This window comes from Aotus nancymaae, unplaced genomic scaffold, assembly GCF_030222135.1.
Source record: "Aotus nancymaae isolate 86718 unplaced genomic scaffold, 86718_ANA_hifiasm-v0.15.2.pri h1tg000019l, whole genome shotgun sequence".
Lineage (NCBI taxonomy): Eukaryota > Metazoa > Chordata > Mammalia > Primates > Aotidae > Aotus > Aotus nancymaae.
The window spans coordinates 48194347-48218837 of NW_026988431.1; the positions used below are offsets into that span (position 1 = coordinate 48194347).

Consider the following 24491-nt stretch of genomic DNA (forward strand, 5'->3'; position numbering starts at 1 on the left):
CCATGTTTCTCCTGCTCTAGCGTCCTTTTCGGCTGGAGGCTATTTTTTATTCCCAGTGCCCAGGAATGGCTGCGTGACTGTATATTTGCAGTCTGTTGGAGGGAAGCAGGTATCTCTCTGCTGGCAACTGCACACCAGCTGACATGCTGCTTAAATTGAGAAATGTTTCTAAGCTTTTTTGACAGGAAATATGTCTTTACTGCTTAGTCTCCCTGTGTTTTCCCCTAACTTCTTGTGTAGCACTATTAAATATTCCCCAACATCAGTGGCCAAGAGTGTCACAGTTCTGTGATTACTCAGTCACTTCCTGCTCCACATTATGTGGGAAGATAGAACATTGGTAAGAGCTGGGTATCTCAGAATCTTTTGAAATAAAATCCCTGATCCATAGATAATTGGCTCGCTAGGTTACCCAGATATCAATCTGACAGGAGAACTTTCTGTTCCTCCCTGGGTCTTGATTGTCATTCATTAGGAATGATATTAAAGTTTGAAGGACAGCAGTCAAATGACATTCATTGCTCTCTTCTTCTTTAACAAATCTGACAAACGTCAGGTTATTTCCAGGCAGGAAGAGCCTCATTTCTAAAAAGGTAATTATATATATCATTACCTGATTCAAGAAAATGAAGGTAGTCCTAATTAGAGTAACTATCCATGATGTTGGGTGTTAGTAAATATCGTCTCATTGGGAGTGTGTGATTTTAAAATCCACAAAACTGCTATTAAATGAATTTTACCTAACTGTTTAAAACGGATCATTACCTTTGAAACTACTGTTATAAGTACTAGGATTTACAATTTTTGTTTTTTAAAGAAAAAGGCTACATAAATGTTTCAGTGGATTCTTTTTCACATAAGGAATCATTGATTTGCTATATCAAAGCTTCAAGAAAGCTACCTATGACTGTCAAAAATGAGAGCTGACTCTGGCCTCTGTTGTAATAACTAATTGCTCTTTCAGTCCCACACACACAAAATTGAATTTCAATTTAAAAGATATCTTGGCCAATCTATATATGTTGATTAATTTCTTCCCAAATCATGACAATTATAATCATTTGGCATTTTCCATATCTGGAAGTATCATAACAAAGAAAATTAAAATCTTAAGGTAGAATCACGTCTTGTACAAGGGATTTAGCACAGCAGTAACCTTAGAGTCTGACACTAGATAAATCTGGAGTCAGGAAATATAGTCATGATACTAAGACATATGTTTTAATCCGTTATATTGGAGTAGCTACCAGGTAATGGAATTCATTAAAGGAAGTAGTATATTCCATGTAGCTATATTATAAAATACTCAAGCATTCCAGAAGCTAGGGATACTGTATGCTTCCAGTTTCCTAAGAAATTTGACCAGTTTAGCAGACTAGGAGCATCATCCAAAGTTCTGTGCTTTCCTTATACCAAAGTTCTATAGTCTTTAAATACATTGGTAAGGATAAAGAGACTGGAGCAGAACTAGTTGGTTGAATCAGCAAAGTTGGTTGAATCAGCCCAAGATCATTACTGTTACTGTTTTCTCACCTCCTCAACAAAAAAAGCATCCCATATACAGAAAAATCTCAGTAGATTGATATTGGAAAATTAAAACTACCATTTTGTTTATAGTCAGTAGTAATTCCCTGCTGAAGGTCAATTGATTTATACTCTTTGGGAATACAGTTAATTCAAAGCACTGTATGCTTATACTTCGGAATAGTCGGTCCCACGAGGTATGAACTCAGACCATTTATTTACTTCAAAGTGAAACAAAAATTCTGATTACCTTTAAAAAGAAAAAAAATTGGGTTGCTGAAAATATATGTAAAATTATCTTTTCATTTCTGTTATCTTAGTGATTAGGGTTTTATAAAAATATAATTTCAAGTTTTATTTTAGATTCAGAGGGTACATCTGTAGGTTTGTTACATGGATATATTGCATGTACTGAGGTTTGGAATATGAATGAGATAATGAGCATAGTACCCAATAGTTAGTTTTTCAGCCCTTGCTCCACTCTCTCCCTCCACCCTCTAGTAATCCTCAGCATCTCTTATTGCCATCTCTATGTCCATACTTACCCAACATTTAGCTCCTATTTATAAATCACAACATGTGATGTTTGGTTTTCTCTTCTTGCATTAATTCACTTAGGATAATGCCTCTAGCTGCATCCATATTGCTGCAAAGGACATGATTTCATTCTTTTTTATGGCTGCATAGTATTCCAGGGTGTATATGTACCACATTTTCTTTATCCAGTCTACCATTGATAGTTATCTAGGTTGATTCCATGTTGTTGCTATTGTGAGTAGTACTGTGATTAACATATCAGTGCATATGTCTTTGGTAGAATGATTTATTTTCTTTTGGGTATATATCTAATAATGAGATTTCTGGATCAAATGGTAGTTCTATTTTAAGTTCTTTGAGCAATCTCCAAAACTGCTTTCTGTAGTGGCTAAACCAGTTTGCATTCTTACCAATAGGGTATAAGTGTTCCCTTTTCTCTGAAGCCTTGCCAGCATCTGTTCTTTTTGACCTTTTGATAATGGCCATTCTGACCAGTGTGAGATGGTGTCTCATTGTGGTTTAGATTTGTATTTCTCTGATGATTAGCTTTGTTTAACATTTTCTCATATGTTTCTTGGCCATATGTATGTCTTCCTTTAAGAAGTGTCTGTTCATGTCTTTTCCTGCTTTTTAATGGGGCTATTTGTTTTTTGCTTGTTAAATTGTTTAAGTTTCTTATAGATTCTGGGTATTAGACTTTTCTTGGATGCCTAGTTTGAAAATGTTTTCTCCCATTCTGTAGGTTGTCTGTTGACTATGTTCATAGTTTCTTTTGCTGTGGCAGAAGCAGCATAGTTTAATTAGGTCCCACTTGTCAATATTTGTATTTGTTGCAGTTGCTTTTGAGGACTTAGTGATAAATTCTTTCCCAACGCTGGCGTCCAGAAAGGTATTTCCTCTTTTCTTCTTGGACGCTTAGAGTTTGAAGTCTTACATTTAAATCTTTAATCCATCTTGAGGTAATTTTTGTATAGGGTGAAAGATAGGGGTCCAGTTTTATTCTTCTGCATATGACTAGTCAGTTACCCTAGCACCATTTTTGAATGAGGAGTCGTTTCCCCGTTGCTTATTTTTGTCAACTTTGCCAAAGATTAGATGGCTGTAGGTGTGCTGCTTTACTTCTGTGTTTGTTCTCTATCCCATTCCATTGGTCTATGTGTCTATTTGTGTAGACAATGCTGTTTTGACTACTGTAGCATTATAGTATAGTTTGAAGTCAGGTAATGTGATACCTCCAGTCCTGTTCTTGTTGCTTAGGATTACTTTGGCTATTTGGGTTCTTTTTGGTTTTATATGAATTTTAGAATTGTTTTTTCTAGCTCTGGGAAAAATGACATTGGTAGTTTGATAAAAAGAGTGTTGAATCTTTAAAAAAAAAAAAAAAGAGTGTTGAATCTGTATATTACTTTGGGCAGTATAGCCATTTTGACAATACTGATTCTTCCAATCCATGAGCATGAAATATTTTGCTATTTGTTTGCTTCCTCTATGATTTCTTTCAGCGCCGTTTTGTAGTCCTCCTTGTAGAAATATTTCATCTCATAAGTCACATATATTCTTAATTATTTTTGTAATGTGTATGTGTGTGCCTATTGCAAATGAGATCATGTTCTTGATTTGGCTCTCAGCTTGAACATTATTGGTAAATAGATATGCTACCGATTTTTGTACATTGATTTTGTATCCTGAAATTTTTCTGAAGTTGTTTATGAGTTCCAGGAGCCCTTTAGCAGAGTCTTTAGGATTTTCTAGGTATTGAATCATATCATCAATGAAAAGAGATAGTTTGACTTCTTTTTCTATCTGCATGATTTCTATTTCTTTTTTTTGCCCAACTGCTCTGACTAGGACTTCCAGTATGTGTTGAATAGGAGTGGAGAGAATGAACATCTTTGTCTTGTTTCAGTTCTCAAGGGGAATGCTTCCAGATTTTGCCTATTCAGTATGATGTTGGCTGTGGGTTTGTTAGAGATGATTCTTATTATTTTAAGAATAGGTTTCTTAAAATAGGTTTCTGCAATACCTAGGTTCCTAAGAGCTTTTATAATGAAAGGAAATTAGATTTTATTGAAGCCATTTCCCACATCTATTGAGATAATCCTGTGGTTTTTGTTTTTAATTCTGTTGATGTGGTGAAATTGATTAGGTTCTTAATGCAGATTCACAGATGAAAAATTGTTTGTTCTACTGAGTAGGAAATTCATGGATAGAGATCCCAGATAGATAGTCACAGCATTGTAGAATATCCACGAAAAAACTGTTTACTTAGCATTTAGTGAAAGTCATGGAATACCAGTATATAAACCTCTGGACTTACAAATTGATAATAATTTTATATGTTTCCCTTAAGTTCTTGCTTGATTGAATATTTCTATTTTCCTATTAGTTTTAGATTTGATTAATGGGTCATTGTAAATTCAGATGTACCTTTGCACTCAAAGTGAATATAAGGATGTCTCTTTCACTTCTAATTGATCAGTAAAGATGTAAAATACTCTTAAAACTGTGAAAATGTTAAAGCACATTATAGGACACTTTATAGCCATTCTTTGTATTTACCCTGCAAACAAGTCTTTGAAGCATAGAAATCTCACCTATTCCCAATTGCAATTGACTGCTTTACTAAATTTTAACATGAGATGGAATTATAATGTATTTTAATTGCTAATAGGTAATAATGGCTAATTAATAGCAATTGGTTCAGACCTAACAAAAGTGGTTCTCTATTTCCTAGTGTTCTTACCATTCTGAACTTGAATAAACCATTTATATATTCTGTAAAATGTTAGTAATACAACTATTCTATAGTTTACTTTTGCAAATTAAGATGTATGTGAGAATAAAATATAAAGAATTTGAGTTCTTAGAAGAAAGCTAATATCTAAATCTATGGTATCTTATAGTGAAATCTTACAGTAACAGGAGCTATTTACAGAATTAACTAAAACCTACAGGTGTGTGTTGGTGGAGCTCCTGACAACACAGCCTCATAGAAAAGAAACTGCTTGACTCGAGGAGACAAATAAAAAGGTGTCTGATCATATTATATGAGTTTGTGGTCACTTTTCCATGAATAGTTGAGAAAATAATTATATATGAGGACAGAAAATCTGAGAAAAAGAGGTATGGTAAAGAAATGTATTATTATTTATGGAAAAAAATTAGTATGTTGTTGCTTATCAAGTGTTTTGCTACTCCATTCTAATTAAGGCAAAATAACTTGATTGAAAATTGATAATTAGGAAGTCACCATAACCAAGTGGTTATACATTACTTAGTACTTTCAGAGTGATACTTTATTGCTCTCCTTTAAGCTGTAATTCAAAGATATATTGACTGTCTAAGAATCTGCGCAGGTCATTTCTTTAAGTATTTAGAGAAGGATTTTTATTTTACTAAGGGTTAACTATTACCAAAAATTAATATTGAATTGAAAATAAATTTTAAATACTATGACGAATGTTTAGAAGGTTCTTCAACGGTTTATGCTATTTATTTCTTCCAGGCTTGTACAGCGTATGTGGATTTTATGATTTCTGTGGCCAGATTGATTCGTCAGGAAGAAAAATTGCCCATCGATGAAAACCAGCTTGCTTTGGAAATGAATAAAGTTATGGAATTGGAAAAAGAAATTGCCAATGTAAAACACATTTTTTTTTTTCTGATATACTGAATAATGTCAACTGCTTTTTTTTCCCCCGATCATATTTTAAGAGTAAAAGGTATAGCAGTTTAACCAAGTAATAAAAATACATGGCTTGGTAATAGATCATTGAAAAGGAACTTTGAAACTAAAGAATTTTATAGTAAACTGGTTTCCTGACATTTAAAAGACACACTAAATTGGACACATATTAAACTAGAAACACTTAATTGCCTATTATAAGTGGATTCCATCAGAATTCTACTATTTACAGTCCAACTATTGTTGCACGCCCTTCAGACTAAGGGCAAATGCAAAGCTGTTTTAGTGTGTGTGTGTGTGTGTGTATGTGTATGTGTATACATATATATATATATATATATTTATAAAATGTTACTTTATTTTAAGTTTAAGTCACAGAGATTGTCTCTATTTCTTTGCTAAGAAGTATTAACCCCTGAACATAACCATGTGGCACTGTGATACCACTGAGTTCAAACTGTCAGGCTGCTGAGCTGACAGAGGATAAAACAATAATTTCACAACAAAGCCCAAGATGTGTATTCCTGCATTTCTTCTGACTCTAGATGAACCCTTGGAGTCTGAGTTGGCACTTTCTTTCCTCATTATTCTTTGATACAGCATTGCAGTCTCAAGCGAGTGAACTCTGAGTCTAAGCAGCATCCAGGTTATTGATTAAACCCACGGTCAGAGTCAGTCTAGGACCCACAGAACTCTCTTTGTCATTGCAAACAACAACGTGCATCCCTGACTCCTTGTGTGCTTGCCTCTGCCATCTAATCTCATCAGAATCTTGAAGAGTCAAGATCTTGAAGGGCAATTTTAGCTTTCCTGGGGCTACATGAAACCAAAAATCTCCTATCAGAGCCAGGCTGTTTTTGGAGCTGCTGCTGGATGAATGGCATTTGGATGGGTTACATGTGGTTCTGTGTTGGAAACAGACTTGCTAGAGAACTGTTTCCTGCTCTGGGTTTTGCCACTTGCACCTTCCCAGACCATGCTCTCCTTTGACCAGCACTGGCTCTGGAGTAGTTGTGTCTTACCTCAGCATTACCTGTCTATATTTACAGTCTTGTATTAGACCCTTGTATTAGATTGGCATGAAGTCTTAGTTATCTTTTAATCATTTATGCATCTCTAACAAAATCCAGCATAGTATTTCACACAGGACATGCTCAATAAATAATTGTTTTCAGTAAATAAATAGGCACGTGACCTATAGGGGAAACTGGAGCTATTGTCACTGAGAAATAATTCCAATTTTAAGCCTTTACCTTTTGTCTCTTCTCACTTAAAATTTGTTTTAACTCATTTCAACCACTAGTTGGGGAGTTGTTATTGTAATTTTTCTTTTAATTCAGTGAAAGAAATAAAATTGGATGCTGCTGCATGTAGAGCACCGAGCTGGTCAGGCAAGATGGGAAAACTGTCACGAAGGTCCATTATGTTCCCATTCGCAGATAACCTGCAACCCAGTTGCGCTCTGTATTGGGAATTCTCTGTGTTACTTGCCATAAATTCTTGTAGAAACTGTTGCACTTTTTTTTCCTGGCTGAATTTTAACTAGGACACTGAATGGTAATAGTGAAGATGGGAGAGAGAATATTTAAGAGAGAAATTGGAGATGACTATCTCAAAGAAAGTTAGAATATGAAACAGCCACAGACACAACTGAACTGGCCATTAGCCATAGCCCATAAATATTGCCTATATGGCTTGGCGGTTGTCAAAATATAAAAAGATTTTTGAAAAAATTTTAACTTGACACCACAGCCAAATCTCAATAATTGTTACTTAATAGATTTACTCTAAAAGTCTCTTACATTTCCCTTTTTTTTTTTTTGAAATGACAAAAAAAAATTACAAAAACACGTACAGACTAGGACTTAAATCATGTTATATCTATTCTATATTTTTACCCCCATATATAGTTCTGGTTTTCTAAAGAATTCTTAATTCTAAAATTCTGATCAAAAATTAAATCCATAGGCCACGGCTAAGCCTGAAGATCGCAATGATCCAATGCTGCTTTATAACAAGATGACATTGGCCCAGCTCCAAAGCAACTTTTCACTAGAGATCGACGGGAAGGTAAGTGGTAAGTTTTATGTGCTCTCTTTACTGTGCCATGTTCTAAATTATAACATTGAAACACTGTTTCTAAAATTCATCAAGTTTTTATTTATTGAAATAAATGGGACTTCAATATGAATTTAGAAGACACCAGCCATTTGACTTCACGACAAGCCCTAAAAAAACTATTTGAAATTATTACATATACATCAGAGTAAATTTCAATGGTAAAATTTCTTTTCTTTCTCCTCTCCCCTCCCCTCCCCTCTCTTTTTCTGACAGAGTCTCACTCTGTTGCCCAGGCTGGAGTGCAGTGATGCAATCTCAGCTCACTGCAACTTCTGCCACATAGGCTCAAGCGATTCTCCTGCCTCCGCCTCCCAAGTAGCTGGGACTACAGGCATGTACCACCACATCTGGCTAATATTTGTATTTTTAGTAGAGATAAGGTTTGGCCAGTCTGGTCTCGAACTCCTGAGCTCAAGTGATCCGCCCACCTCAGCCTCCCAGTGTTAGGATTACAGGTGTGAGCCACCATTCCCAGCTGGTAAAATTCCTTTTAAGGCAGCTATTGAATAATACTAGAAACTCCCATAGAAAAGGGTTTGGAAAATACTAAAACTGAAAATCTTTCCGAGAGGCCATTATATAGTCATTAAACTTGGACAGTCACACAAAAAAAGCACTAGATTTCCTTTTAACTCCTAAAAAGGATAACTTATTCATAGAACTTCCCATGTTCTCATCAAGGCCATCTATAGAGGTGTTCAGAACAATAATTCAGAAATAGAACACAAATAAAAAGAAAATCTGTCTTGTAGTTTCCATTTATAAACAGAAACTGACTTCTTTTTTCTTACCTAGTATCCAGTAATCTCTTTTTTTGGCTATGCATTTATTCTTGTATATTACTTGATGCATACAGCCAGAAAATGAAGCAACATCCGTGAGAAAATCTACAAACTACCACATTCAGTGATGACATTATCTTTGGCACTAATTCTAGTTAACAAGGATTTTTCCAAAGGTGTTAATTATTGGATTAGGCGTCTTACACAGAACTTTTTAATATAGTAAGTGTTTAATAAATATGTTTTGAAAGAATGACCTAAACCATCAAAGGAAATGAGAAAAAGTATATAGCATGGCACCCCATACTCAATAAATGATGTGTAATTGTGTTTGTGTGTGTGTGTGTGTGTATTTGTGTGTGTAAAATACAGCCTAAGATATTGATAGTCTTAAACATTCTCAATTCCCATTTAGAAAGATAAGATTTCATCTTTTGGTAACTCCAAACTTAGCTTCTAAAGTATAAAAATGGCATGCCTGTAGACCCAATGTTGGTAATTGAGAAGATGCTGTTTTCTTTGACTTCATAACATCACTGTACCACTGCTATAACAGTATGTTTTCATCCATAGTAGGATTTCCATTGATATGTGTTACTGGGTTTGAATGAATTGTTTATTAATAGCCACTTTTAAAAGATAAACACTTTTGATGAAACCTCATCTTTACTAAAAATACAAAAAAAAAAAAAAATTAGCTGGGCATGGTGGTGTGCACCTGTAATCCCAGCTACTCAGGAGGCTGAGGCAGGGGAATTGCTTGAATCAGGGAGGTGAAGGTTGCAGTGAGCCAAGATCGTACCACTGTACTCCAGCGTGGGTGACAGAGTGAGACTCCATCTCACAAAAAAAAAAAAAAAAAAAAAAAGATAAACACTTTATACACATTTCCACTTTTGCATAAATCGAAAAAGCTTTATTTTGAAATGTTTCTATTTTTATTTTCTATATCGGTTAGAGCCAGAAGATGACATTAAGCCTAATTTCTAGTTATATGTTCGCTAAGCTTAGCGGCTTTGTTTTTCCTCTCAAATGGTTGGTTTAATTATGCTGTGTAAATAATCACGTTGCAGAACTAGGTTTTATTTTAAAACTGATTGAAACAATTGAGGAAGAATCCCAAGTGAATATCATACTGATCATTGTGATAATTATGTGATGCAACTGATACCCTTTAATGTCCAACCCTGTAACTATAACTGAATCTTGGTACCAGGAAAGAAAAATCCCTAATTTCTGAATCTTTCATGCCTGCTTTTTTCCAGCCATTCAGCTGGTCAAATTTCACAAATGAAATCATGTCAACTGTGAATATTAATATTCCAAATGAAGAAGATGTGGTTGTTTATGCTCCAGAATATTTAACCAAACTTAAGCCCATTCTTACAAAATATTCTGCCAGGTAGGTATGTCAGAGTGCCCATGTCCTCAAAGTTTGCATTTCATATCACTCTTCAGAAACTTTGCAGCCTCATCTTTTCTGTTGCTGGGTGGCGGTTTTTTTTATACAGAGATCTTCAAAATTTAATGTCCTGGAGATTCATAATGGATCTTGTAAGCAGCCTCAGCCGAACCTACAAGGAGTCCAGAAATGCTTTCCGCAAGGTGAAGAAAAAATCTCTCTTTTCTTTAGACTTAAAGCATAAAGGGATACATGGTAATGAAGGCTTGCCATGTACACTGCTAGGATGTGATAAACTTTGCGAAGGGACAAAATGCCAAAATTGGTTATCTTTCACATATTTAGGATATGTTACCAAGAAAGATAAATATTCTGGGCTTTGCCATCTTATGATAGTCTACGTGGCACCATGATTGCATTGTCCTGTAAAGATTTGCATTTGGTTATCTAAGCAGTTCATGGAAGAATACTGTCTTGATTTTTTAAATAAAAATAATTTCAGGGTTATCTATCTCAATTAACTTGATTTTCAGGTGCTTATTGCACCCTGGACGTATACACAGATGGACTATATTGATGCTGACAGTCTATTCAAAGCACACCTACCTGGAGTTAAATTTAAGACCTTTTCTTAGCCTATACTATGTTATTGAAACAGTCACCATTTTGGTACTATGGTGAGGGGAGTAGACAGTAGGGATTGAGGAAGAAGAGACTCTAGCAAACATATTAATTGGTGTCTTGGAAAGAAAGTAACTTTGATTTATTGAAATTTCCAGTTTTTATCCTTGAAAAGAAACTGTAGACATATTTTTAAAACTGAAGAATGCAAAAATGGTGCTGTGCTAAAGCACCCTTGTTTAGGTTACCCCATTATTCTTAAATTTATACACATACAGGTTTTCTAAGTACTCAGAGTTCAGCTAAAACCTTGAAAAGTGGGAATGTGTTTTCTTGTATACCGTATTTCCCCCATTGCATTTATTGAATATGACTTCACATTTAAGTTTGTGTAGTGGTTACAATGTTGTATTTTTTTTCTAATGCTTTCTACAATGATATTAACTTGTAATAGCCAAAAGTTCTACTGGGGCATCTACTGAAAATATGCCAGTTTTCAGGTCATATATAAGTAAACAGTCCATTTGGATCACATTTCATTATAGGCTAGGAACATGGACCTTGTAAGGAGAAGTGATCAATAATTTAAGAACTTAGATGAGACGTTTTTGAAATGTGTGCTGTTAATATGCTCCAGACCTGTCCTTCTGGTCAAACGCCATTTCCTTTTTCTCTTCTGTAGGCCCTTTATGGTACAACCTCAGAAACAGCAACTTGGAGACGTTGTGCAAACTATGTCAATGGGAATATGGAAAATGCCGTGGGGAGGCTTTATGTGGAAGCAGCATTTGCTGGAGAGAGTAAACACGTGGTAATGTTTTCAAAATAATACACTGTCAGTTACACATGACACTATCAGTTTGTTCATACTAATGGGTAATTTCAGTTCTCCATCATTTGGCTAAAATTTTATTAATTTAGGCAGAGGACTTCTGAATCATAATATGCCATTGTTTCCCAATAAATCTTCCCTTGCCTTCCTCAAGAGTCTAGTTATGTTTCTGCTCCTAATAGTCCAAAACCAACTCACCATTTTCCAGCAGCAGTATATTCAGAGTGCCCAGCCACATGTTCGAATTACATAGTCATTTACAAACTCTTCTATTATCAAAATTTCCTCAAAATTATTAGCATTTTCTTAAAAACTTAGAAAGGAAGACAGGATTTATTTGGAGTGTAAGAAATGTGCCTTATGTACCTATGCAACAACCTTGCATGTTTTTCACATGTACCCCAAAACCTAAAATGCAATAAAAAAATAATAAAAAATAAAAAAATAAAAATAAAATGGAATAAACCTTCCAATAAAAAAAAAAAAAAAAAAAGAAATGTGCCTTATTTTTTGTTGTTATAGAAATGAAGACAATGGAATTTAATAGTATGGAATTTAATGAAAGAGTTTATTGAAATGTCACTTTATCCTTAGCTAAACCACTAATAGAAATGACAGCACTAATATTTTATGTTAGTTCTTCCAGTATGATAGTGAAACCGTTACATTCTGAAAATGATTTTTACATTAATCCATATATTAAGACCTATTTAATCAAGAGTGTTGATAGCAGCAATGTTCCTTTAAAATATAATGATCCCTTATATCTATTAGCTTAGGTCACAGTTTGTCTGTAAATTTACACTTATTAACATATTATTAAGTCATATGAAGACAGCATGTTGCTCTATTTTTAAAAATCTATGTTACAAAGAATGAATTAATGGCCTATATTTGTCTTTTGTTCTGATTTGAGGTTGAGGACCTGATTGCACAGATCCGAGAAGTTTTTATTCAGACTTTAGATGACCTCACTTGGATGGATGCCGAGACAAAAAAGAGAGCTGAAGAAAAGGTAAAGAGCAGGCAGCTAACTAGAAAAGATTAACTTTAAAAGCATTTAGAAAAAAATATAATCAAAGATTGCATAAAATCTTGTAAGCTCCTTCAAGATGCAATGTTTCCAGGTAGAGTTTTTTTGAATAAAGATGTATTTCTATGATTTTAATCTTTTATCTCTGCAACCAATACTCTAGCAAGGTGAAAATATTAAGTTTCTGTTCAAGCAAATGTACATTATTGGTGCATTATAAGATTAATAATTAAGGAGATGTTGAAAAAGCTTTTTTATAACTATTCCTGCCTACCCATAATGTGCAGCTATTATTGAGACTTTTACTGTCTTGCTTAAGTTTAAGATATCTCAGGAAATCTTAGGTTTAAATTTACCGTGATCTTTTGTCTTTAGAACATGTCCTGTGAGAACTGTGAACATGCTTTATGAGCAGCATTCACATGCATCCTGACTAATCTCTGTAGTTAGGATGGCAGAAAAAGCAGACTATTTGGATTGATAGAGGAGGCCATAATAAATTTATTTTAATAAGATAATCAGCCTCTGGTCTAGTTTTATTTTAGAATTAAATCACATGGAAGGACAATCTGTTTTCAGCTTTCAAAGAGCCCTGAGTGGGTTAGGCCTAGAACCTAGGCCCCCAGTATTGCTATCTTTTCAACGCTCTGGCCAGCTCTTCAGATACTCAGGTTGGATTTGCTCCTTTCATGTCACAGCTGTGCATGACATGGTTCTGCTTGGTAAAGCCAGTTGGATTGTTCTAGATCAGCATTTCCAGAGTTGTGTCACAAAACACTGGACGTGCAAGTTGTTCCACAAGAGGCTCATGGTCAAAAGAGTTTGGTGAACACTTCTTGTAGGACGTCTTCCCTCCTCTCACCCTAGGCTAGGTTACATGCTCCTAGGGTGCGATATTATCATCATACTTTGGAGTTAATGTTTTTTTCACTGCTTATCATTGCAGTTTACAATAAGCTATTTATGGGCAAGGGAGGGCAGAAAATACTGCTTAGCATTATATCCTCAGCCCTTTAAAACATACCTAGTTCTTGGTAGACCACTGAAATATGTCAAATGAATAAATTGATAAATTAATTTCCCATCTTGGACATTTATAATAACCTATGATTCTAACCTTAGAATCTAACCTATTTTTAATTGTGAGAAGTTCTACAGTAAAGAAACTTGCTTAATGTTTTTGCTACAGTGTTTTTACCCAAAGCAATTGACAATAAATTTTTTGTGTGTACTACCTTATACTTTCTATAGAATTTGTGTCCTTTAGAACATTCCCTAGGGAAATGTCTTACAGGAAATAAAGTTTCATTGAGTGGGGGCTGGTTTGTAATGACTGATGGTGTGGAAACTTGTAAGAAAATGGGCTTGGCCTTAGTGACTTCAGTGATACATATGAGCCTTGATCCACTGACTGGGGAAACCCTGAACTCATGTAAAAGATTTGTAATAAAACCACATCCATGTGATGGCAAACCATGTAACTCAGAGATACAGGCTAAACTCCCCATGAAAAATTTAAATTAATTAAATCATTTAAGAGTGATATGAAGTGGTAGAATCAAAAGTCAGGTGTCATTGATAAAATCAAGAGAGAAATAAAAATAGAAATAGCAAGTAGTAAACAAGCAATAATGAAATAATAAAATAAGTAAAATAAACCATTTTAAAATAATTAAAAATGAACATTAGAAATAGTGGTAAATAGGCCAGGTGCAATGACTCACTGGTGTAATCCCAGCGCTTTGGGAGGCTGAGACAGACAGATTGCTCAAGCCCAAGAGTTTGAGACTAGCCTGGGCAACATGGCAAAATGCTGTCTCTATAAAAAATACAAAAATTATCTGGGCGTGGTGGTGCATGCCTGTAGTCCCAGCTGTTTGGGAGGCTGAGATGGGAAGATCACTTGAGCCTGGGAGGCGGAGGTTGCAGTGAGCCCTGATTGCTCTACTGCACTTTAGCCTGGGCAACAGAGCAACACCTTGTCTCAAAAGGAAAAAAAAAAAATAGTAGTAAATACATGATAAGTATGAGCTGGAATAACAAGGAAAATTCTGTTTTCCGCTTTTCTAATTAATGTCATTTGTTGAACTTGAGAAGATAGGTACACTGACTTTAGAGAATAAAGGAAAACATAAAAACTCTAGGAACCAATATTTAGGAATAATATTAGCAGTAAACTTGTAAGCCCATATCTGTTTTCTCAGCTGAATCAATGAAGTGGAAAGATAATTATAACCTGCTAGAATGGAAGCTATTTTACTATATTACTCCTGAGAAATTGAAAAAAAAAAAAAGCCTTTAAAAGAAAAAGTTTATAAAAGTACAAAATATGTAGAATAATGAGTTTCGTCAGTTTTCATGTTGGTTTTCTTGAGAAAGCTGCAGCCTATAAGGATAAGGCATTAGAAACTAAATTTCAGACCCGTTTTTCATTTATTCTTGAACCTCCCCAAAAAAAACCATTGCTATGATATCTATTTAAGTTTGTCAGACACTCATTTTATAAACAGTATGGATCAAGTTATTCAATTGCTAGTTATGGGCAGATTACAAGTTTGTATCTGAAAGTTATATTATCATCTTCACATTCAATATTTTAATTTCCATAGGCCTTAGCAATTAAAGAAAGAATCGGCTATCCTGATGACATTATTTCAGATGATAACAAACTGAATAACGAGTACCTGGAGGTAAGTCTCTATAAAGAGTCTGGGCCACTGATACCTGAGGCTGGTGGTAGTGTCGTTTTTAGCTATGGGGTGACTGAAATTATGTGAAGTAGCCTAAAACCCCAGGTCTTATTATAGAAAACCTTCAACGCTAGTGCCAGAATGATATTTGTTTTAGCCTTTTTGTTTTCATTAGCCAGGATTATATTTGGTTATTGTTCATTTGGTTTCCATACATTCCATTTTAAGAACAGTAAGTAAAATCCGGTGTCCTTTAAAGGGTATTAAGGGATAGACATCAAGGTGGTGAACAAGAGGCAGACTCTCAGGCTCCTTATCACGTTTTACACAGACTTTGAGTTTCCCTCCACCTTCTAAGTTTTCCTGTACTGGATTAACCAGTTCATGCTTACTCTATTTTAAAAGCAAACTAAACAAAACAAACCCTGATTTTGAGAACTAAAAACTGTTTTGTTCTGCCCTGGTAATATAACAGTTAAAAGAGCAGAGAGTTGCTTAAAGTCACTACAGTGCTGATTTCAGACTCAACTGAAAGTCCTGTTGCTAACTTTGTGGTCACCACACTACATGATACCCTGGTGACAATGAGGTGATCCTTGCCCAGGTCCCGGGATGACAGTGATTTCTCATTCATTGATTACTAGTTTAGCATGGGGATTTGCAAGCCATAGTGCCTTCTTCTCTTTCCATTTGCAGAAGAAACTTGACTTTCTCTTTTAAATGAGCTGGTTACAGCTTGTAAGCCCCAGGGGTCCTTATAGCAGGAGTGTAGTGGCTAGGAACATAGATTCAAAGCCAAGCTCCTTGGTTCCAGATCCCAGTTCCACCACTTATTTAAACTTGGGAAAGTGACTAAATTGTATCTCAGGCTCCTCGACTTTAAAATGGGGATAGGAGCCCTTAGTTCATCTGTACTAAATGAGCATAATGTTAGATTCTATTAGTATAACAGAATTAAATGAGTATAATATATAATTTCAAGTACTTAGAACAGTACTTGGCACATGGTAAGTACTAAATAAGAATGTGCTGTTATCCACCTGTGTTATGTGAGGATTAATGTCAACAATGTGAGGTTTGTTTGACACTTGGTTTCCTTTGATTATTATAAGATAATAGACTGAATTTGTGATTTGGTTAGTGTAGTGACCTGTGATATACTAACAGAACTAGGCTAATTGGAACTACATCCTTTATTGGTAAGTTCTTTAATGCTCTCTGTTAACTTTATTGACTAATTTAAGAAAACATCCCCTATGTTTAAAGTAAAAATTTAGAAGATAATTGGTTTTAATATTTCTCCTGAAATCTTTTCTGTAATCTAGTTGAACTACAAAGAAGATGAATACTTCGAGAACATAATTCAAAATTTGAAATTCAGCCAAAGTAAACAACTAAAGAAGCTCCGAGAAAAGGTGGACAAAGACGAGTGCGTATATTCTTGTTTCTAATGTGCTCATTTAGAAGCAGGTCTTTCCCTCCCTTCTTTGTTAGATTAAGTGAAAGAGCCTCAGTTAGAAAAATATTAAAAAGTACAGCATCCTCTTTTTATTAAGAACTTCTAAACGCATCTAATTATGGTATACTAAAGATATGGATCAAGAATTTAACCAAATTAAAATATCGTTTTCATTAAAGTAGCCTCAAATTTACCTCATTTCTTTAGTTTCTTCTTATATTATTGTCTATCAGCTCAATTTATTTGTAAACAGCATTCTCAAAAACACCTTAGCTTAAATAAGCCAATCCATAGTTCCTTTAAGCCTTCTCTTAGGCCTTACTCTGTATCCAGAATTTTCTTCTGCTGACAGCCCCACCTTTTTTCTATCAGTCAATCCCACAACTCCATCCCCTTCAGAGACAGTTAATGTAAGACTTTCTAAACCCTGTGGTAGTCAAACAGGAGATACCAAGAACCATTCTTATTCATAGTCTTCATATACTCTTAATTGCTGCTTATTAGTGATATCAGTACTTCATAAATAACTATTAGTTTAGAGTTTATTTTTTCTATTGAATAGATATATCTAACATATTTATCAGCATATGCGTTTATGCACTTAAATTTCTAGAACCACTTATGTTGACTTTTTCTCCTGAGGCTCCTAGCCCCTAGAAAACAGGGGCTATTCCTTTTGACCATAAAGTCTCAGCATCTAGCACACTGAAGAATATCAGTTAAAACTAAATTAATGAGTGAGTGAGCAAGTGTAAAATAAATCTACTAACTTAATTTGTGTGGTAACTAACACAATAACATGCCAAAGAGGTGCTTGGTTCATTCATGCATTCATTTATTCTTTCATGCATTTATTTATTTAATATTTTGAAACATGAAGTCCAGGTGTCATTGGGTACTGGGAGAATCAAAGGTGAACTTTGATTACATGACAGGAGCAGAAAGTAGACAGGACATGATGTAATAAACTGCACCACCAGGAGGGAAATGTCATGCCAAGAAAAGTACAAAGTGCTGTGGGCTTATTTGATGATAAGTCTGTTCTGTTCTCAGTAAACCAAGTACAAGTTGGACAAAACTGCTAATGGAAATGCCAGTACATTTCAATCCTTACTCAACATGTTGAACTCTTGCAACACTGAGGTGTCCTGAAAGAGAGAGCAACTCTTTTGCTGACTTCTAAGTTTATGTTGAAACAAATAGTGTGTTGTCTGATGCTAAAAATGGGATTGCAAATATTATACAATGTTTAGTGTCTCATCTGGGAAAGAAGGAGTGTGGATAAACATGCTTGGCATTATAATCAAGTTACCATATCCCGTCACTCAGAACACACAAAAAGTTATGCAAAATAATTATCTGGGTGAATTTATAATCTGAGAAATTTCTTAGAAGTCTGTATATTTGTATTTCCTTAAAAATAGACATACTAAGATTTAATAATTGTTAGCACTATAAAATATCTATAGATAAATACTGTCAAATAGTATTTCTGAAATGGCCAAATTAATCAGTACCCATAGGGCATCAGGTAATTTCTTCATAATTCTAAAAATAGTTGTTGAATTATTGCTTGATGTTTTCTTTTGAAGTTAATGTAGTGCCAGTTTCATAATCATTTTTTCATGTAATTTACACTGTTCATTCCCTTCCATCATATGGGCTGATTTTCTCTGCATTCTTCTCTTTTTAAGATAAATAATCAGAAGCCAAAAGTGTATACAATATTTTAATGAACATTTGGTCAATAGCATGCATACTTCAGTAGTACTTTTTGGGTCCTCCCCTTGAGCTTCTGATGATCAGAAATGCAATATGAATTCTGAGGTCTTCTTTGCTATACAGAGCCAGTTTTTCTTCCTTTCCTATATTCTGCCTGTTTACCAGATACAAAGGTTCAAAACTCTAGCTGCACATTATAATCACCTGGGGAACATTTAAAAAAATACTGATTCCCCAACTCAAGCACCCTAGAACGTGATGTAATTGCTCTGTAGCTGGAACCCAGTTACTGGTATTCTTTTTAAGTACCACCCACCAAATGAGAACCCCTGAGTTAGTGTTAGTTCCTTTTTGTATGACATCATTCCTATTCATATTCAATTTTATGGAATTTTCACAAGATGATGCCTTTCACTTGGCAGTTTAGGTTTAAAATTTATTTTTATCCTCCAAAATAATCAGAAACCCTCTGACAGTAATTGCATCAAATCATTAAGACTGAGCCCTCTAGGATACAACATGATCAAAGCTCCTCTTATTTTATTAAGGTTTCTTGCAGGAAAAATTACTGACTTATTTTGAGCCTGCTTAAATAGCAATAAAGTCATTACTCTTTTTTCTTTTCTTTTTTATGGGGCACCAAGTTCAAGTCCTTACTATGTATGTTTAGAGAGATAATTCCTATTGCTTCTACTTTTTCACATAGCCTGTAGTTACAGCTCAGAGAATTACATTTTCAGATGCTCAAGATCCTCACTCCCAAAGTCTCGAAAGAGAAATATGTGTGCATACCCAAAATTGAGGGTACAGAGTTTAGACTTTTGTAGGGTTATATTGTAGGATACTTTAGAGAAATGATGATGCATTAAATTTTCAAGGAGGCAACTAATATAAATTCAATTCGCCAAACAGTAAACCTCTAGACACATTTTTTCCCCAGTTCACTGCTCTCACTGGGCAAACTCATATACTTCTTGATATCTTCTATCATCATCATGTTAGCTGAATATTTGTGTTTGACTCAGATCCATTTGCTGAGGTTCAAATCCAAATGTCTAGATGCTTATGAAACTTCTCCATGTAGATGTCTTACTGAATCTACAAACACAGCATTTGTCATTTAGGCAAAAATTAATATCTGCCAATTTTCTAACAACCTCCATTTTACTGCTACCAAGAGAGAAACCAGGGACTCATTTTAATCATCCTAGACTGATACCTTTCTGTTATTCCTGACATATACAGTGATAGTTAATTCAAATCTCCATTTTAAAAAGTCTGCATCCACCAGCTGTTAATTAAATATGATGTAGGAATGGGGAAAGGGGATCTCCAGCTCACCATTCCCATGGTCACCTCTGTAATTCAGACATTTCTCATTGGTCGTCGACTCATCTAAGTTATTATCCTAATTTTTATTACCAATCATCTTATATACCTTCAGTTTATCCTCCACACTGCTACCTTAGAGATTTTTTTTGAAGTCACAAATTGGCGTGTTATTTCCTGATGAAAGCACTTCAGTGTGTCCCTGTTGCCTGTCTTATGATGTGTGACATCTTTGAAAAGAGAACCAAGGCTCTTCATACCCCACACTAGCTCTCCATAGTTCCTTCACATTCATCCTACACCTCACCATTCCCCGAAGTTCCAGCCATATGAATTATTTCCATATCTTTTCTCTGTCTTTCCCGTGTCTTGCTCTCCTTCTCTGGACCACCCTTTATGCCCTGGTTCACCTAACAGAAACCTACACACGCTTCAATTAAATGTTAAGTATCACCTCCTTCCTCATAGCACCCCACTGCGTATTTCCCTTTGCCTTGGGCTGCACTACACTTTGCACGTTTTGGTCAAAGTTCCAGTACATTTTACTACATTTAGTTGGACTAGCCCCTGTTGAAAGCAGAAACCAGATATTTCTGTCACCCGAGCTTAAACACTAATGAACATAATGTAGCTCTTCATAAATGTTTATGTGGTGAATAAATGATAAAATTGCCAATTTGTGATAATGCTAAATAAGAATGGTCACATCCAAACATTTTACCATCATGGCTGGTGAAGATGCACATCATCTTTAACAAATCCAAGAAATTGAAAAACTCAGGAAGTCTGCACGTGAGACACCCAAGTTAATCATTTGGCTAAAAGGGCCTCCCTCTGTTCTTATGAGCGGCTGGCAGCTGCAAAGGACAGGGGTTTAAATTTCAAAAGCTATTAGTTCATGTGGTTTCTGATGCTTAGTATGTGTTTCCAAAACCTTCTCAAACATTATGTCTTTTAAGGATTTGGCACCAGTTTGTAAAGAATTTTAAACATATCATTATAACATAGAAATAGGGCTGGGTCAGGAATATAATATCCATTGGTTACTTAGTAATATTTCTAAAATATTTACTTTTAGTAACATGAATCTTCATTTAAAGTTCATAGAGCAAACATAAATCTCTAAAGAAAAAGATGTACAAGAACAAAACAAAACAAAATGTTGTTTTTAGACGATGTTATTTTGTTAGTTTCTCAGGACAGAACTTTCTGTGATATAATTGTTGCTAGTGTTTGTGAATCATAACTGTTGAGCCCTGGAGTTAACTTTTTATAAAGTACAAAAAGGAATTTCATTGCTGCGTCTCTCTGGCTGTTCTGCATCAAAATGAAAGCACAATAACATTGACAGGAGCCAGGTCAATAAACATTTATTGAGCAACTACTCTGTGTAGAGCACGGTGCTAAACACAATAGAGGATAAAGAGGTGAACAAGATGTTGCCCTTTACTCAAGGCTATGATCTTAAGGGGCAGGTGATTAAAAATCAAATCTGATGAAAGGCAGGGTTTGGTTGGTGCCATTACCAGGAAACAAAGTGCTAGAACAACACTTTTTTCAAACCACAATTAAACCTTGACTTATTAATAAAATATCCTCTGGAATCAATATGTCATCATTTAAATTGATATTGAGGTGAACAGAGGATTCACTAAAGACAAACAAAAATGGGCTCGTTTCTGTCTTCCCCTTGGTTGCTTCAAACATGGTGTTTTTTTTCTAATCTCGTCCAATTGGATGGTGGCACACCCCTGAAATAAGTGGAACCCCTAAGGCTGGCAGCTCAACATCTGTGATTCCATGGTGCATATAGAAATTCCTGAGAGGCCAGCACTCCCAAAAATGGCACAGCAGTTGGCACCCTAGGAAGTGACGCTAGTTTTGCCACTGAGATGAGTGCCCAATACTCTTTTAGTGTCCCAGTTCTGCCATTCACTACCTGTGGCCTTTTAAAAGCCCTGCGGTTTCCTTATTTATAAAAACGAGTAGGCTGCGCTAGACTGTAGAATATGTTTAAGGTTCTTTCTGGCACTAAAGTTCTGTGGACCTTACTGTGAAGTTTTCATAGGAGTCAGGAAGTTTTCCTCTTTGGCTTCTCCACATCAAATAATCCAAGAGAAAAAAAACACCTTCTTGAGTGGCAAAGAAGTACCTCTCTTCTTTCTAAAATATCCTTTCTGATTTTTCCACTTCACTGATGTTTCTAGAACCAATCTTCTTTCTAGTTACGTTCTTTATAGTTCAACTTGGGTATCAAAGGAAAAATAATTATGCAGAACTATATGGGTGAGTATGATCGCCTAGCAGTGGAAAGTTGAGTCTATCCAGGGTGCGCAGGCAGAGACCGGACACTTGAGGCAAATGATTTATCTCCATAAATGTAGACGGAGATGATTTGTAAAAAAGATTATTTGACTCAGCAAGTATTAGCCAGAAAGAAGGGATTGACTAAACTTGAACAAATCACTGTAATTTCCCAAGGCAGTATCTGCCATGGCATCCTCGTGTTCTGCACATGTTGTAACAGACAAAAGTTTTAGATTTTTGCCATTATGCTTCCATTAAGCCAACAAAGTCTGCAGATTTTCAATGTGTTTTGGGGTTGTAAGCAAAATATGTTTTATTGGCAAAAAGATTTCTGCTTTTTAGTTAGCATTTGATGAGGGATTCTGTTTACTTTAGTTAGTTTTGTTTTCCAGAGCAGGAAGGGGAATTAGAAAAGGAAGCTGAATAATTTAAAGGTTGAAGTTTCAGGTAGTTCTTTTTAAAAACAAAACAAAACAAAAAGTATAATCTCTTGAAAGGACAACATTCAGTGGTGCACGGCTTCTGCTACAATGTGCATTGCAACAGTGCCCTCTGCCTTCTTAGAGTCACCAGATAAAATGGGTCAGCCCTCCGGGAGCTTGGAGGACCCAATGATATACCAAGGCCTAAAGAGCTGAGTGCCTACTATGCTCCCACCACTGGTCTTAGCCCTAGGGATTCAATTAAGAACAAAACACGGAATATTCCTGCCTTCATGGAGTTACCTTCTCATGAGCTAGGTAGACAATAGTTTTATGTCAAGTTATGTAAGTACTGAGTGTTATACAGTATGGAATCGGTTTCAGTTCCTGGAAGTTCTCGGAATTACTTTAAATCAGGAGAAAGATCACCAAAGAAAATTCTGACAGAAACAATCCACCCACTCCTGTGTCTCTGAAATTGGGAATTTTTCTGAATTTAGCATAGCAAGAGTGTGTGCACACATATGTGCATGTACACATATATAAGGCTAGCGAAGACTAAAAATATTATGCCTTATTGCCAAACAGAACTATACGCGAACAACTCGTAACATCTAAGAAAGAAGTAGTAATTTTCCATTACCTTTTGTTGAAAGAGAAATGGCTTCTCCCAGGTTAGTGTCAGAATGAGAGTCTTAGCCTCAGACAGATTCAGGTAAGTCACTGGGAGTACTTCACTTATGTTAACAACCATTACACGACAATAGAAGTTCTTTGATCCTACTGTGCTTTTGCCTTTGTGTAAAAAGTTACACTTACAGATAGGGTCAGGGAATGAGGGAGTAGACCTGAGTCAGAATTCCTGCTTTGCCTCCTAACCTCTGAATGTAGATTTTTTTCTTTATAATCTGGTGATAATCACTTCACTTTTGTCTTGCATGGTTGTGTTGTATGTTGTGTCATACACCTGGCACATAACTTAGGTGCTTGTTAAATAGTAACCCAGTGTGACATAGTAGCAAGAAATGATCTCTTCATTTTTAAAGAGGATGGCAAAAAATGGCATTAATCCCTGTAATGAAATTTTGTGTATGATGCAGATCCGCAGCTTAGGAGTAGATTTGATTGTAAGGTGAGCAGGTTCCTATTTTTCTTAGTTTAAATATTATTTTCCCAATTATATAACTTAGTTTGTATGTATATTAGGAAAGAGTTTAATAACCATATTGTGCCTCAGTTTCTGTACCTGCAAACATATTATATGAATGGTTTGAAAGATGAATGAAAGTATATGGAAAACTTTGAAGTCTTGATGAGAGAATACTGATAAATGTAAAGGACTGCAGTGATGTTGTGATTCTATAAGATAAGAATTCTTTCCACCCAGGGGACTGGAGGAAGACAGAAAAACTATCATATTGCACTGCTGATTTCAAATGAGTTGCTTTGAGACTACTAAATGCTGAGAAATTGAACGCTTGCAGTAAAGGCGCATAACAATTTTGTTGTTTTAAATTTTTAAGTTACACGAGAGTAGGTGAAAAAAATTTATTCTAGGTGCTTTTGCAATCTAGTGGGTTTATTATATCCAAAAGGCTATAGGATCAGTCTGTTGTCTTCTGCTTTTCTTCCCAGCTATAAAAATGATTTCTGCACACTACTATGTGTGTGTGAAATTCATCAGCACTAAGCTTCTTCAGGGTAATAAGAGTTAGAAAAGAAACACCTGGCTCCTCTGTCAAGTATATTTCAGTTCTATTCACCACCCACATTGTTAGCTCAGCTTTGAGGAGCCATGCTGCTTCTAGCGGCCCCTCTTTGCTTTACTGCCGAATGCTCCCAAACAAGAATAAGCTTACCTGACAAAATTACATCTCAGAAATTAAAAATACAGTTTCTTTCTTCCTGCTTCCCCACTCTTCACTTCATACCACATACACCCCACATTCATATACATACAGACCACTGGAGAAAGGATGAGAAATGGAAGAACACAGTGCTTCATCTCTCAAGTCTGATACTGCT

The 24491-nt window shown here is 35.4% G+C and overlaps 1 protein-coding gene across 8 annotated transcripts in view; it reads left to right on the forward strand.

Annotated features, from left to right (window-relative positions):
• Positions 1–24491, forward strand: part of MME (membrane metalloendopeptidase) — a 146191-nt gene that overhangs the window by 97308 nt on the left and 24392 nt on the right. For all 8 annotated transcript variants that reach the window (XM_021669536.2, XM_021669535.2, XM_021669539.2 and 5 more), the window contains 8 exons: positions 5567–5701; positions 7715–7816; positions 9915–10051; positions 10161–10254; positions 11355–11483; positions 12421–12519; positions 15147–15227; positions 16553–16656. In XM_021669536.2, coding sequence (XP_021525211.2) covers positions 5567–5701; positions 7715–7816; positions 9915–10051; positions 10161–10254; positions 11355–11483; positions 12421–12519; positions 15147–15227; positions 16553–16656 — 881 coding nt within the window. The remainder of the gene's footprint in view (positions 1–5566; positions 5702–7714; positions 7817–9914; positions 10052–10160; positions 10255–11354; positions 11484–12420; positions 12520–15146; positions 15228–16552; positions 16657–24491) is intronic.